Below are 15,790 nucleotides of genomic sequence, written 5' to 3' on the forward strand. Positions count from 1 at the left end.
AGAATAATAATAATAATTCCATAGAAGGGTATATTTTAGAAATGAGAAATTTCCCCTTTTTGGCCTTTTTCTAGAGTTCCTAATAACTCCCTCCAGTCTAAGGTCAAGCCAACTCTCAATTTTTCAGGAGGTATTTGTAGACTCTTTTAGCTCTCTATTTCTCTTTCAGCTTTCTGCTCATATTTGGGCCACTTCACAGCTTGCCAGCACCTTCCCAAAGAGTGGGAGGAACTCAAATCAGTGGTGAAAGCTAAATCCTTTCAGATTTTCTTCAGGTTCTGGAATTTTTTGGTAATGATTAAATTTTGAGACTAGATGTAAATTTCAACCATGTCTAATTACTTCATTTTTTCAGGGAAGCAGAGATTAAAAGCTGCAGTATACATGTAATGTACATATCACCCATATAGATACACATATTGATTTATTCTTTTTTAAAAAAACAGGAAGTGAAGCTAAGCCATGAAGCCTAAAATAATAAACCCAGGGCCCAAAGTGAGACAAAGATAGAAATAGCTTAATTCTTTGAACTAACACCCTTGCATTTTGTCCAGCCAACTTAGCTGTTTAATCTCTATGTTTTAGACTGAGTTTCATTGACTTTCCCCTTCTTTTGAAAAATTTAAGTCCCAGGGATATACGGTTCTTTGAAACCCCAGGGTTATCTGACAAATGACTGTATTCCACATACAGAAAGTAGTTTTCATATAAAAAGCACGATGTTTTTCCTATCAACTTATTCTGTTATTTATGTCATTTTAAAATTCATTGAAATAATTTAGAGGCATAAACAAAATAAATATGGATAAAATACGGAGAAAGGCTTCCATTCTCTGGAAAATACTGATTTGACCCAAAATGCAATGAAATAAGAAACACTGTGATTTTTTGTTTTTGTTTTAAGACAGAATCTTTCTCCCTTGGCCCAGGCTGGAGTGCAGTGGCACAATCTTGGCTCACTGCAGCCTCAAACTCTTGGACTCAAGCAATCCTTCTGCCTCAGCCTCCTGTGTACTAGGACTACAGGTACAAGCCACTATGCCCAGCTTTTTTTTTTTTTTGAGATGGAGTCTCGCTGTGTCGCCCAGGCTGGGGTACAGTGGCGCGATCTTGACTCATTGCAAGCTCCGCCTCCCGGGTTCACGCCATTCTCCTGCCTCAGCCTCCCGAGCAGCTGAGACTACAGGCGTCCGCCACCACACCCAGCTAATATTTTGTATTTGTAGTAGAGACGGGGTTTCACCATGTTAGCCAGGATGGTCTCCATCTCCTGACCTCATGATCTGCCCGCCTTGGCCTCCCAAAGTGCTGGGATTACAGGCGTGACCCACTGTGCCCTGCCTTTGTTGTTGTTGTTGTTGTTTTTTAAGAGATGAAGTCTTACTATGTTGCCAGGCTGGCCTTGAACTCCTGGGCTCAAGTGGTCTGCCCGCTTCAACCTCCCACAACGCTGGGATTACAGGTGTGAGCCACTGTGCCCGCCCCAACTGTGGTTTGAAGCAGATTTGTGTACTAATGTTTAAAGGCTTCCATGAAATTTAAAATGTATAGAAACTAGGAAATTCTGCATTTCTTGATATGGTTCTCTTTCTTTTTTTGTTTGTTTGTTTTGTTTTGTTTTGTTTTGTTTTGTTTTGTTTTGTTTTTTGAGACAGAATCTCGCACTGTCACCCAGGCTGGAGTGTAATGGTGCGATCTCCACTAGCCGCAACCTCTGCCTCCCAGGTTCAAGCAATTCTCCTGCCTTAGCCTCCCAAGTAGCTGGGATTACAGGTGCCCGCCACCATGCCCAGCTAATTTTTTGTATTTTTAATAGAGACAGGGTTTCACTATGTTGGCCAGGCTGGTCTTAAACTCCTGACCTCGTGATCCAACCGCCTCGGCCTCCCAAAGTGCTGGGATTACAGGCGTGAGTCACTGCGCCTGGCAGTTCTCTTTCAACAATGGAATTTAAGTATATAAATGTACAGGTTTAACTAAATCAAACAATTAAAAGAGACATCCAATTATTATTTTAAAGAATAGTAAGCATTCTGGTAATATAAATTATCATCTCAGGTTTCCTGTATCAGAGTTAATACAGGACAATGAGCTAGAAGAGGACATTTTGGGGAAACAAAAATTTGTTTTTCCTACCAATAGCTCTGGAGACTGACAGACTTCCATTCACCCTCCAGGCACCAAACCAGACTACGCAACCTCCAAGGGCCTCAATTCGCTGCTTTTCATCCTAAACAGCAATGCAATAAAAAGAAGCAAATAACTGGATTCAGGATTTATTCCTTCACTTTAACAGTAAACAACAGATATAATACTCATCAGCTCATGAAAAGATTCTCCTTGTTTCTCCATTGGAGGGTGAGCACAGTTGCTGATGTAATAGCAATAACTGTAATAATTAAGGGAATCCTGGCCGGGTGCAGTGGCTCACGCCTGTAATCCCAGTACTTCGGGAGACCGAAGTGGATGGATCACATGAGGTCAGGAGTTCAAGACCATCCTGGCCAACATGGTGAAACCCCGTCTCTACTAAAAATACAAAAATTAGTTGGGCATGGTGGCGCAAGCCTGTAGTCCCAGCTACTCAGGAGGCTGAGGCAGGAGAATCGCCTGAACCCAGGAGGCAGAGGTTGCAGTGAGCCAAGATCACGCCATTGCACTCCAGCCTGAGCAACAGAGCGAGACTCCGTTTCAAAAAAAAAAAAAAAAAAAATAGTAAGTGAATCCTAATCAATAACTAGAAAATCTAAAGTAATAACTAGAGCATGGGCTCTATTAAAACAGACCATACTTACTTCTCTGTCTGGTTTGTGTGGCTTCATTAGTTCAACAGCTTGACCCTTTCTCACAAGCATAACCTGGGAATCACCCACCCAGGCCACATGTAGCATGTTGCCTCTGATGAAAGTCACCACTCCTGTGGTCCCACATCTTAAGCTCTGAAAATAGTTTAAATAAAACTAGACTCAGTGAAAAGAAATAGATACGACATTCTTATTGAGAAGCAATTTATAATTAATATAAGCTTTTCAGCTGGGAGCTATACTATTAATAATGGAATTTCACACATATATAATAATTCATTGTCTCAATGCATTTTTATATGCATGTATGTATTTATATATATATACACACATAAGTCCCCCTGATCTGTGATATGCAGTGTGGGGATGATTATCAATTCTACTTTAAATACAGATAAGAAAACTATGGCAGGTTATGTGGCTTGCCCAAGGGCAGGTAACTATTAGTACATAAAACAGAATTGAAATTCTTTTTCCTCCCAGTCAAGCACCAAATCCTCTATACCAATCCTCAGAGTAAAAATGTCTATATTCTGCTCTCCATTTCATTACTGACATCATATTTGTTCAGTGGGAGAGTCCTAGCTGTACGAAATGATATATAAAACATATGATTGGTACACAACAGATGCTCTAATCTCTGGAAATTAAGCTAAGGAGCCAAGAGACAGCTTACGTTCCCTGGAGTACTAAGATGCTTATACCTTTAAAAAATATCCTCCCGACAGTATTTTTAGAGGCCTTTGCTTTTGGAACATTGCATAAAGAACTAACAGCCTGGAATTTCACTGCAGTAGCTACCACTGTACTTAAAGCTCTTGATCCTACTATACGAAAATGACATCCCCATTTGACATGAGTCACCACCAAATGAGCATGACTTTCTGTTACTAAGGACCTGGCCTAAATTAGAACCAATGCGTCAGGGGTGGTAAAAGGCCTCTTGTATCCAATGAGAAAAACAACTTCTCATTTCCCCTCTATAGGGAAAGTTTGTTATAAATCCTCACCCACCAATAAAATGTCTTCCCACACAGAATGTTCAAAAACTCAGCCCCTAGAACACATGATAAACACACTTCAGTGCATATGCCCTGGAGAGAACAGGAGGCAGGGCTGCTTCACAACAGGAATAGCTGCTTTCTTCCCAGCGGTTAACGGCACACGGAAGCATAAAAAGGAGAAAAGGGGCTGCTGAGACAAACCTAAATTATTCAGAACTATTGACAGAACTGAGAGACGCCAGGGTCGTTGACGAAACAAATGAGGTAAACATGGTCAGAAAAAAAAAAAAAAAAAAAAAAAAAACATAATTTTGAGAAGACAGAGGAAAAAGAATAGAATAGAGGATAAAGAAGACAGAGTGATTCTCTTTGTTTCACATTGGTGATTACAGGTCACCTCTCAGGGGCCCGCTGTTGTCCTCAAATCAGATGATAAAAGCCCGCAGCTTCAAGAGAGGCAGAGCCAAGCAGAACACAGGTCCTCAAGAGACTGGGAGCTCTGAGGTCAAGAGCAGCTTTATTCTCCAGCACCACCTCTTTGTGTGGACTCTACTGGTTACTGTTGGATTTGCATAGTAATCCAAACTTAGGGGAGGGGAGAGATTAAGAATAATTCTCTTTCTTAATACCAAATAGGTCTGAATTATTGTTTCATTAATTCCAAGCCCCATTATTGCTTGTAGCATAACTATGCTATCAAAAAAATGGATTAAATGATTACCCTGATCTCTCCAAGCCCATTTTAAAAAGAGTTAATGTGCCGGGCGCAGTGGCTCACGCCTGTAATCCCAGCACTTTGGGAGGCCGAGGCGGGTGGATCACGAGGTCAGGAGATTGAGACCATCCTGGCTAACATGGTGAAACCCTGTCTCTACTAAAAATACAAAAAATTAGCCGGGCGTGGTGGTGCGCGCCTGTAGTCCCAGCTACTCGGGAGGCTGAGGCAGGAGAATGGCGTGAACCCAGGAGGCGGAGCTTGCAGTGAGCCAAGATCACGCCACTGCACTTCAGCCTGGGCCACAGAGCGAGACTCCATCTCAAAAAATATAAATAAATAAAAAATAACTCTTTTTTTTTTTTTTTGACTTTAACTCTTTTTTAAGTCACAGTGCAGGAGTCTTATTTTTTGTCTATCTACTTCTGTAATTACTTTTAAAAATTAAAAATTATTTTCTTTCTATTCATCCCTAGTTAAAAATTCAATATAGAATACTGTAGTTAATTATGTACCAATACCCAGAACCATAATTAGATTTTTTTTTTTTTTTTTTTTTTTTTTACTTTTAGACCTTAATATAGAGTCCTTGCCATTTATTCAAAGTAAAAAAAACTTAGGTCTGATTAACCTTCACAATGTAGGACATGAGCTCTGACTTTTCTCCCTATTAAGAGAAAAATCAGCTCAAGGATCATTTAAGGATTCACCCTTTCCAAGCAAATTTTCCCTCAAGAGATACACAGCAAAACACTGCCTACCCATTTAGAACCAAATGTATGGAAGTAATCCCAGTTTCTGTTTCTTTTTTAGACCATTGTTTTATTCACCATATCCAGATCTTGTCAGCAAGAGTCTGCTTAGAGAGATGGTCCTGGTGTGAACCTGACAGGCAATGGTGAATAAAAGAAAGATGAAACTCACCTGCCAAATCCAGCAATTATTACAGAAATGAATCCAGAAAATTACAGCTTGAGAGTTTCTTTTTTTTTTGAGACGGAGTCTCGCTCTGTCGCCCAGGCTAGAGTGCAGTGACCTGCAAGCTCCGCCTCCCGGGTTTACGCCATTCTCTTGCCTCAGCCTCCCCAGTAGCTGGGACTACAGGCGCCCGCCACCTCGCCCGGCTAGTTTTTTTTTTTTTTTTTTTTGTAATTTTTAGTGGAGACGGGGTTTCACCGGGTTAGCCAGGATGGTCTCGATCTCCTGACCTCGTGATCCGCCCGTCTCGGCCTCCCAAAGTGCTGGGATTACAGGCTTGAGCCACCGCACCCGGCCGAGAGTTTCTATACAGTACATCATTGTACCCCTTGAAACTATTCCTGAGGAGGGAATTAGAACTACAACAGAATCCAATACTATGAGTCAAGAATACAATTTGGATAATGTCTGCCCAGAAAGAGAAAATCTAAATAGCCCTTTAACCACACAGACCAAACTGAGCTCAGCCAGTGCATTTCTAGCTGGAATTTATGAGAAAGGGGCATACCTCCCTGGCTGCTTTCTGCACAAACCGCTCATCAGTGACCCGGAAGGCCCTGCACAGGGCCTCAGCAGGATCATGGGGGAACATCTCCTGGCGGACTAAGTTAACGTGGAGGTGAATGGAGGCATAAATAGCAGCATCTACTCCCCCATGGCCATCAAACACTGCAAAGTAAGCTTGTTCTTCCTGGTCCTGTCAACAGAAACACAGAACAGTTAAGGGAGTTGGGTACAGCATGATTCAAATGAACCAATCTCCTGGCATCATTGTTGCCCATCCTTTCTCCTCCACTGCATTTGTCATTTGGAATAATGAGACTAAATGTTTTCCTTCTCTAACATGCCTGATCAACTGCTGAAATACCTACAATATTAGGGCATCTGTGTTTACACACCAGAACACTGGAACACGCCATGCCCAATTAGTTCAAGCTGAAGTGCCCTCTCTCCGTGAAAGTCGTTGTCTTGTACCATGGAAACCACCCACGTACATTTGCTTCAAAATTGCTGTTACAAGTTGGGGGAGGGGGAATAGGTAGGGTATGAGAAGGAATTGAACAAAAGCAGCTCCAGATTGAGTGATTTTTTTCAAAATGAAAGTACTTTCATAGCAAAATTAGAACCTGAGAACAATAGAAAATATCTGGTCTTCCGACACAAGGCCAGTTAAATTCAAGTTTAAAATATATAAAGATATGAAAGCATAAACATACTTCTAAACTATAATACCTTCCTCATAAATCATTCCCAGTCACGCTGCATTCTCACCATAAATAGCACAGCATCTCTAAACTAGTTTACCAAACTTGAACCACATCAGATGCTCAAATGTCCTGTGTGGCTGACCACTTTGCCTCACCCCATGGTCTAAGATTTTAGTTTCACATTTCCTTGCAAAGGCAACTGCCAGAGGAGGATCTTCCAACCCTGTGCTTTGTCTTGACAAAAGAAGCCTAATCATAAGATTCCACATCAACAATTAAGCAGTTTGCTGCTTTATCATCTGCTCAAGTGTTTAAATCTCAGATCTGTCTCACTTATAAGATCTGCGACGCACTGAACTCGCACTGAGTCCTGAGCTCCCTTCAGGCAACAAATATGTAATAATTTTCATTTGCAAGTCTTTTGACTTCTTTTTCCTAGGCTCTAAGAACCTTAGATGAGTCCAGGCCTATCACTGATTCTTAAGTGAATCATGTAGTTTTCTCATCTGTTAGGCAGGGACGAGTTGCTGTCTCATGGGGATTTGGAAGGGCTACTAAAATAACAAGTATATCTGTACTTTGAAAAAATTATTTTTATTTATTTATTTTTAGAATCAGGGTCTCACTTTGTCACCCAGGCTAGGGTAGAGTGGCATGATCACAGATCATTGTAACTTCGAATTCCTGGGCTCAAAAGATCATCCCGCCTCAGCCTCCCAAGTAGCTGGGATTACAGGCAAGAGCCACTGTGCCCGGCTGAAAAAGTTACTTTTAAAAGGGTATATTACATTCACAAAAGTACCAAATATAAATGTTCATAGAATAGTAACCAAAATATTATGAAACCTGTCTCTAACACACACATTACAATTAGTTCATTTAGCAACTTTAATGCCATTAAGAAATGATTAAACAACTCTCTAGAAATAATACTGGCTGGGCGCGGTGGCTCACACGTGTAATTCCAGCACTTTGGGAGGCCAAGGCCGGCAGATCCACAAGGTCAAGAGATCAAGACCATCCTGGCCAACATAGTGAAACCCCTTCTCTACTAAAAATACAAAAATTAGCTGGGTGTGGTGGCACACGCCTGTACTCCCAGCTACTCGGGAGGCTGAGGCAGGAGAATCTCTTGAACCCGGGAGGCAGAGGTTGCAGTGAGCCGAGATCGCACCACTTCACTCCAGTCTGATGACAGAGCGAGTGAGACTCCATCTCAAAAAAAAAAAAAAAATAGAAATAATCCTGACAGGTAGTATTTCTATCTCTACTAAAGCAGTACTCATTTTTAAATAATTTGAAATAGCACCAGAAGAAACAAAAGGAAGCCAAATGGATTTCTTTAAAAAATAAAAAAAGTGTAGCTTCTTTTTAAAAAAACAAAAAACATTCACTGATGTTTTTCATATTATAATAATGTATGATAATTTAGACTAATAACAAAGGAAAATCACCAATAATTCCACTATACACAGATAACCAGTCTTCTCTATCTCTATATATATACATACATACATATATAAATGAAATTAGGATCAGAATGTGCATATTTTATAGCCTACTTTTTGTCTTTTTTTATTTATTTTTATTTTTTTAATTTTTAATTTTTTGAGACGGGGTCTCGCTCTGTCACCCAGGCTGGAGTGCGGTGGTGCGATCTCAGCTCGCTGCAAGCTCTGCCTCACAGGTTCACACCATTCTCCTGCCTCAGCTTCCCAAGTAGTTGGGACTACAGGTGCCCGCCACCATGCCCGGCTAATTTTTTGTATTTTCAGTAGAGATGGGGTTTCACCGTGTTAGCCAGGATGGTCTTGATCTCCTGACCTCGTGCTCCACCCACCTTGGCCTCCCAAAGTGCTGGGATTACAGGCGTGAGCCACCACGCCTGGCCTGTCATTTTTATTGGTATTTCCTCATCTCACAAAGATTTACTTAAGACATTGTTATAAATGGCTTAAAATATGCATCTTATATGAGCATATCATAGTTATTCCCTTTCATGATTTAGATAATTTTCAATTTATTATAAACAATGTTGTAAAAACATTTATATCAAACAAAACATATGCCTAAGACTTTTCTGTATTTCTATTTTCTCATAATAAAGAATTAAAAGTGAAATGACCAGATCAAACAGTGTGAAAATTTATTAGGTTCTAAATATGTGTTGCCATATTGCTCCCACAATCTGTTTCACTATAGCAAGGTGCTCCTTTCTGAATTAAGTCCTCTGGGTTAATTTTGAAATTAGGAGGCAAAATAGAAACCAATCAAGTCAACAAACAACAATAATGTCCTCAAATATGAGTATAATCTTCAAGTAGGTATAGTGATACAAGGATTGTTTATCACACAATCCTTCTGGGTTACATTTGCATGGCCATGTTACTAGAAACAAAGACATCAGTTGATCTATCTTTATAACATAAGCACCAATTACCAACCTGCCATCATTGCTGATTAGACCTTGACAGTAAGCTAAAATTTAAATTTAGCTGCTAAATAGAGGAAATATTGTGCTTTGTATAAACTACTACATTGTAATTTTTAAGTTATGGACTTGAGTGAAGAAAAGAGGCAAGTGACAGGCAAAGGAAACAAACCTACTTCTGTTTGCATTAACATAATACATTTAATATAAAAAGAAAAAGATAACAAGAAAATAGTTATTAAGCTGCCAAGGCTCATATGGATCCAATTTGTCAGATACAGAGATTCATGAAATATAATTTCAGCTACTTTCCTATCTCAGAGACCAAGATTTTAAAAAGAAAATCACATGAAATAAACTGCATCAGTCTTAAATCTTCCTTTTGTGTTTGTGTTGCTTCAGCAACATAGTAATGTGAGAACTTAATACACCATTTGATTATACTATAGAAATAGTTTGGGTTTTTTTGTTTGGTTTTTTACAAAACAGCTTCATTGAGATGTAATTTTTTTTAATTGTTTTTTCTTTTCTTTCTTTCTTTTTTTTTTTAAGACACAGTCTCACTATGTCTGTCACCCAGGCTGGTCTCAAACTCCTGGTCTCAAGCAATCCTCCCGCATCAGCCTCCCAAAGTGCTAGGATTATAGGCGTGAGCTACCGCACCCAGCCTAATCGTTTTCTTTTTTGCTTATATGTTTATAGAATAGCTCTGGAAAGTGACACAAAAGACTACCTTGCCTCCATGGAAGGGAACTGAGTACCTGGGAGGCAAGGATAAGAGAGACATTTTTATTTTCCCAGTTTTGAACCATGTGAATGCATTACCTATTCAAAAGAACATAAAATAGTTCCTTTTCTGTTGCAAATTTGTGCCACTTTGCATTTAGCGCTACTCTAATCTACCAAAGATACAATTAGAAATATATCAGAAGTTTTCCTTTTCTAATAGGACCATGAAGGTGTTTGTTTTGTCTTTAAAATCTCACTGACTCTCCGGAAGTGCCCTTTACCTCTAGGTTGAAGAGCATATTAAAGTCAGGAATGCAGACATGTTTGTCCTCCATTTTCCTGCGCATGTTTTTGATGGCATGAATTGATGTCTCATAATAAAGCTGGGGTCTCCTGCGGAGGGGGAAGTCTTTCACCCAGCTGCAGCAAATCTCGTGTAGTTTGCTGAAGACAGAACGGGCCAATTTCACTGTCTCAATCTCTGTGAAAGAAACACAGAAACCCCCAATGAAGAGCCTTGTAAAACTGCTTTTCACTTCTCTGCTTGGTAAAGACAGAAGTAGGTCACCTTAGTCAAGTTCCTCCTTAATAGAAGAAATTCATCCTTCTCAAGAAAAATGAAATGCTGCTTCTGAAGAGAGAAAATCACAACCTATCTAGTAGAAAATCATCAGCCTGCAGCTGCCACTAAATATTCTTATGTCATGAGGAGAAAACCTTTGGCCAGGGCTGGACCTATTCCTGGCTTGATTTCTTCCAGCTGGAGAAGTGCTCTCACCACACTGCTCCCTAGTTCCCAGCACTGGTTCCTTTTTGGTTATTTGCTATGGTTATCACCAGGAGAGCCAAGCCTCCTATGCTTAGAAAAATAAGCAGTGATTAACACTACTTCCATAGTCCAATTAGCTGGATAAATACAGTGTTTATTGGAATATGGAAGGCCTATGAAAACAGCCCACTAACTACAGAAATAAGAAGGGTGTATGTTGCTTACCATTTGTCTTTGTCCTCTTTCTCCCTGACTTCTTCCTTTGCATCCAATTCCTTTTTCTCCTATAAATGATCATTGGTAACTGAATTGTGTATATATATATATTTTTAATTATTACTATTATTATTATTATTATTTTTTGAGACAGAGTCTTGCTCTTGTTGCCCAGGCTGGAGTGCAATGGCGCTCTCTCTCAGCTCACTGCAACCTCCGCCTCCCGGGTTCAAGTGCCTCAGCCTCCCGAGTAGCTGGGATTACAGGTGCCTGCCATCATGCCCGGCTAATTTTTTATATTTTTAGTAGAGTCAGGGTTTCACCATGTTGGCCAGGCTGGTCTTGAACTCCTGACCTCAGGTGATCCACCCGCCTTGGCCTCCCAAAGTGCTGGGATTACAGGCGTGAGCCACCATGTCCAGCCTGTTTCTTCTGTTTGATATATTTGTTTATTAAAGTTTTAGGCCATAGTTTAAATAGTTTAGCCAATAGGTTAGCAAATGAGCTAAAACTTTTATACGACTCTAAGGAAAATGTACTTAAACTCTGTCTATGTGTGTGATCCTAGATAGAAAAAGACAGAGAGCAGCCAGAGGAGCAATACTAACAGGTCTCTTGACCCTAAGCCTACCGCTTCACCTATGTTTACCGCTTCACCTATTGGGTAGAATTGGCGAGCTGACTTCTGAGGTAGACATATACCCTCAGTAGATGGACAGATGTGTAAGCCTTTTAAGCAACACTGAATGATACTGAAGAGATTGTATTTCCTATCACTGAACCCGCCACTCAAGTTGTCCTCCACTTAAGTTGAGCTACGGAAATAACCAAAGAGAGATTAGGTTTTCTCAGGCCAGTATTTTAGAAGTTCCTCCTACATCTCAGGTGAAAAAAAAAAAAAATTGAACTTAAATTTTCTTTTTACTGAACTAAATCAGATATAGCTTGACAGCCTGAGAAAATAAGTGCCAGATGGCAATGGCTACACATGCCTCCTCCAATCTAGAATACAAATCCCAAAGAAGAGAGAGACTATATGTTCTAGAACAGCCTGGGACCTGGACTCCCAACTTGATCTCAGTACTGTCTTTGCCTTAATCTGTGACTGCACTTACCTCTTTTCTTATTCAAAATTATTTTGTTTGTTTTTTTGTTTTGTTTTGTTTTGTTTTCAAAATTAGTTTTTAAATGACTATATTAAAAAAGCTGACCTCAAATTTTAGTCCTTTTTTTCCTCATTAACATAGCACAGGGTAGTAAATCCCGTCTTGTGGTTTTGTCTTTTATTTTTATTTTTTATTTTTTCTGAGACAGAGTCTTGCTCTGTGGTCCAGGCTAGAGAGCAGTGGCGCAATCTTGGCTCACTGCAATCTCCACTTCCTGGGCTCAAGGCATTCTCCTGCCTCAGCCTCTTGAGTAGCTGGGATTACAGGCGCCCGCCAACACACCTGGCTAATTTTTTAATTTTTTTTTTCTTTTTTTTTTTGAGACGGAGTCTCCCTCCATCACCCAGGCTGGAGTGCAGTGGCGGGATCTTGGCTCACTGTAAGCTCCGCCTCCCGGGTTCACGCCATTCTCCTGCCTCAGCCTCCCAAGTAGCTGGGACTACAGGTGCCCGCCACCGTGCCCGGCTAATATTTTGCATTTTTAGTAGAGACAGGGCTTCACCATGTTGTCCAGGATGGTCTCCAACTGGCTGGCCTTGAACTCCTGACCTCGTGATCCACCTGCCTCGGCCTCCCAAAGTGCTAGGATTAGAGGTGTGAGCCACTGTGCCTGGCCAATTTTTTTTTTTTTTTTTTTTTTTTTTTTTTGAGACAGAGTTTAACTCTTGTCACCTAGGCTGGAGTGCAATGGCGCATTCTCAGCTCCCTGCAACCTCCGCCTCTCAGGTTCAAGCGATTCTCCTGCCTCAGCCTCCCAAGTAACTGGGATTACAGGCACCCGCCACCACACTCAGCTAATTTTGTTGTATTTTTAGTAGAGATGGGGTTTCACCATATTGGCCAGGCTAGTCTTGAACTCCTGATCTCAGGTGATCCAACCACCTCAGCCTCCCAAAGTGCTGGGATTACAGACATGAGTCACCATGCCCGGCCTTTTTTTTTTTTTTTTTTTTTGAGACTGAGTCTCGCTCTGTCGCCCAGGCTGGAGTGCAGTGGCCGGATCTCAGCTCACTGCAAGCTCTGCCTCCCGGGTTTATGCCATTCTCCTGCCTCAGCCTCCCGAGCAGCTGGGACTACAGGCGCCCGCCACCCCGCCAGGCTAGTTTTTTGTATTTTTTAGTAGAGACAGGGTTTCACCGTGTTAGCCAGGATGGTCTCGATCTCCTGACTTTGTGATCTGCCCGCCTCGGCCTCCCAAAGTGTAGGGATTACAGGCTTGAGCCACCGCGCCCGGCCTTTTTTTTTTTTTTTTTTTAAATAAGAGGGTCTCTCTCTGTTGCCCAGGCTGGAGTGGGGTGATGCAATCACAGCTCACTGCAGCCTCAAATTCCTGGGATCAAGCAATCCTTCTGCTTCAGCCTCTCAAGTAGCTGGGATCACAGGTACATGCCACCATGCCTGGCTAATTTAAAAAAAAAAAAACTTTTTTTTTTTTGTTAAGATGGGGGTCTCACTATATTGCTCATGCTCATCTCAAACTCCTGGTCTCAAGTGATCCTCCCACCTTGGCCTCCCAAAGTACTGGGATTACAGGCATGAGCTACCATACCTGTCCCTACTGTTAGCTTTTTTTTTTTTTTTTTTTTTTTGAGATGGAGTCTAGCTCTGTCGCCCGGGCTGGAGTGCAGTGGCCAGATCTCAGCTCACTGCAAGCTCCGCCCCCCGGGTTTACGCCATTCTCCGGCCTCAGCCTCCCGAGTAGCTGGGACTACAGGCGCCTGCCACCTCGCCCGGCTAGTTTTTTTCTATTTTTTAGTAGAGACGGGGTTTCACCATGTTAGCCAGGATGGTCTCGATCTCCTGACCTCGTGATCCGCCCGTCTCGGCCTCCCAAAGTGCTGGGATTACAGGCTTCAGCCACCGCGCCCTGCCAGCATTTTTATATAACTGAAAACCAAGGGTGAATTTAAAAGAGAAAAGATAAAGAGCAAAGACAGGCTGTGGAGGTATATACAAGAAGGAAACTGAGGTCAATAGACAATCCAATATTTTGATTGTTTTAAGCAACTACAAGTTTTATTTAAGCACTAGCTTGCCAGAGACTATTTCTTCCAGCCAGCAATTACTTGCTTGTATGACTGCAACCTATCTGGTCTCTGCAGCAGTATAGGCCCCCAAGTGCAGACCCTGAGATGGACATGTCCTCATTTGACATAGCCGTAACAGAGGATTACAAAACAATCAAGTGAATTTAGAAACTTTGAGAGAGAATGGGGTAGGGTGAAAAAACATATTAACTATCAGGGTAGTTCCCAGATAACAATATAAACTATTATATCATTATTTGGCTTGTATGTTACTTTTATATAGATATGCATTGTCAAGTACAGTACCTACTAACCACATGTGGTTATTTACATTTCTTTTTTTTTTTTTTTTTTTTGAGATGGAGTTTCACTCTTGTTGCCCAGGCTGGAGTGCAATGGCATGATCTCAGCTCACCACAACCTCCGCCTCCCAGGTTCAAGCAATTCTCCAGCCTCAGCCTCCTGAGTAGCTGGGATTACAGGCATGCACCACCATGCCTGGCTAATTTTATATTTTTAATAGAGATGGGGTTTTTCCATGTTAGTCAGGCTGGTCTCAAAATCCTGACCTCAGGTGATCCATCTGCCTTGGCCTCCCAAAGTGCTGGGATTACAGGTGTGAGCCACCATGCCCAGCCATGGTTATTTAAATTAATCAGTAGAGTGCAGCGGTCCCAATGTGCCGACAGCTCCAGCTACCTGGGAGGCTGAGGTGGGAGAATTGCTTGAGCCCAGGAGTTTGAGGCTATAGTATGACATGATAGCTCCTGTGAATAGCCACTGCACTCCGACCTGGCCAACATAGCAAGACCCCATCTCTTAAAAAGTAAGTTAAAATTAAATACAATTTAAAATTCAGTTTTTCGGTCACATTAGCTCTATTTCAATTGCTTGATAACCACATGTGGCTAGTGGCTTCTACATAGTGCAACACAAGTAGGGAGCATTTCCATCATTGCACTGTCTATTGGACAGAGCTGGTATAGACAGATTAAACTGATTAGAGGAAGTAATGTCAGTTTCCTCTAACATTTGGTAAATCACTAGATCTGTTCATACCACTCCCAGTTGCTCCTTCCCCTGTGTCCCCATTATACTTTGTTCACACTGTCTATTAAAGCTCTTAACCAATTTTGGTAATAATAAATAACATTTATTGAGTATCTGTTACATTCCATGCCTCTAGAACATTTCACAAATAGGTAACATCATTCTCAATCCTAGGTTTATCTGACTCAAAAGTCCATGTTCTTCATCTCCAAATTAGACTGCAGATAGCGACTGTCTTAATTGCCCTTGACAAGCCATAATATAGTACCTAGCAGACAGCAGGGTATACATTAGATGCTTGTTGAAAAAATAAATATTGGCCGGACGCGGTGGCTCAAGCCTGTAATCCCAGCACTTTGGGAGGCCGAGACGGGCGGATCACCAGGTCAGGAGATCGAGACCATCCTGGCTAACACAGTGATACTCCATCTCTACTAAAAAATACAAAACTACGCCGGAGGCTGAGGCAGGAGAATGGCGGGAACCCGGGAGGCGGAGCTTGCAGTGAGCTGAGATCCGGCCACTGCACTCCAGCCTGGGCGACAGAGCGAGACTCCGTCTCAGAAAAAGAAAAAAAAAAAGAAAAAAGAAATATGCAAACTGTCACATAAATTAAATAACCATTAAAATATTAAACATTTATATGCTTCTTGATTGTGTTCTGCTTCACTCATCTCAGCATCTATTTCTATA

The 15,790-nt window shown here is 41.4% G+C and overlaps 1 protein-coding gene across 1 annotated transcript in view; it reads right to left on the reverse strand.

Moving 5' to 3' along the window:
* The window catches only part of PPM1E (protein phosphatase, Mg2+/Mn2+ dependent 1E), a 229,647-nt gene that overhangs the window by 10,808 nt on the left and 203,049 nt on the right, over positions 1 to 15,790 (reverse strand). Inside the window, exons 3-6 of the mRNA XM_030923392.1 lie at positions 10,151 to 10,350; positions 6,010 to 6,198; positions 2,796 to 2,939; positions 2,137 to 2,230 (exon numbers count right to left, since the gene is read on the reverse strand). Coding sequence (XP_030779252.1) covers positions 2,137 to 2,230; positions 2,796 to 2,939; positions 6,010 to 6,198; positions 10,151 to 10,350 — 627 coding nt within the window. The remainder of the gene's footprint in view (positions 1 to 2,136; positions 2,231 to 2,795; positions 2,940 to 6,009; positions 6,199 to 10,150; positions 10,351 to 15,790) is intronic.

The sequence above is a fragment of the Rhinopithecus roxellana genome, chromosome 19 (assembly GCF_007565055.1).
Source record: "Rhinopithecus roxellana isolate Shanxi Qingling chromosome 19, ASM756505v1, whole genome shotgun sequence".
NCBI lineage: Eukaryota > Metazoa > Chordata > Mammalia > Primates > Cercopithecidae > Rhinopithecus > Rhinopithecus roxellana.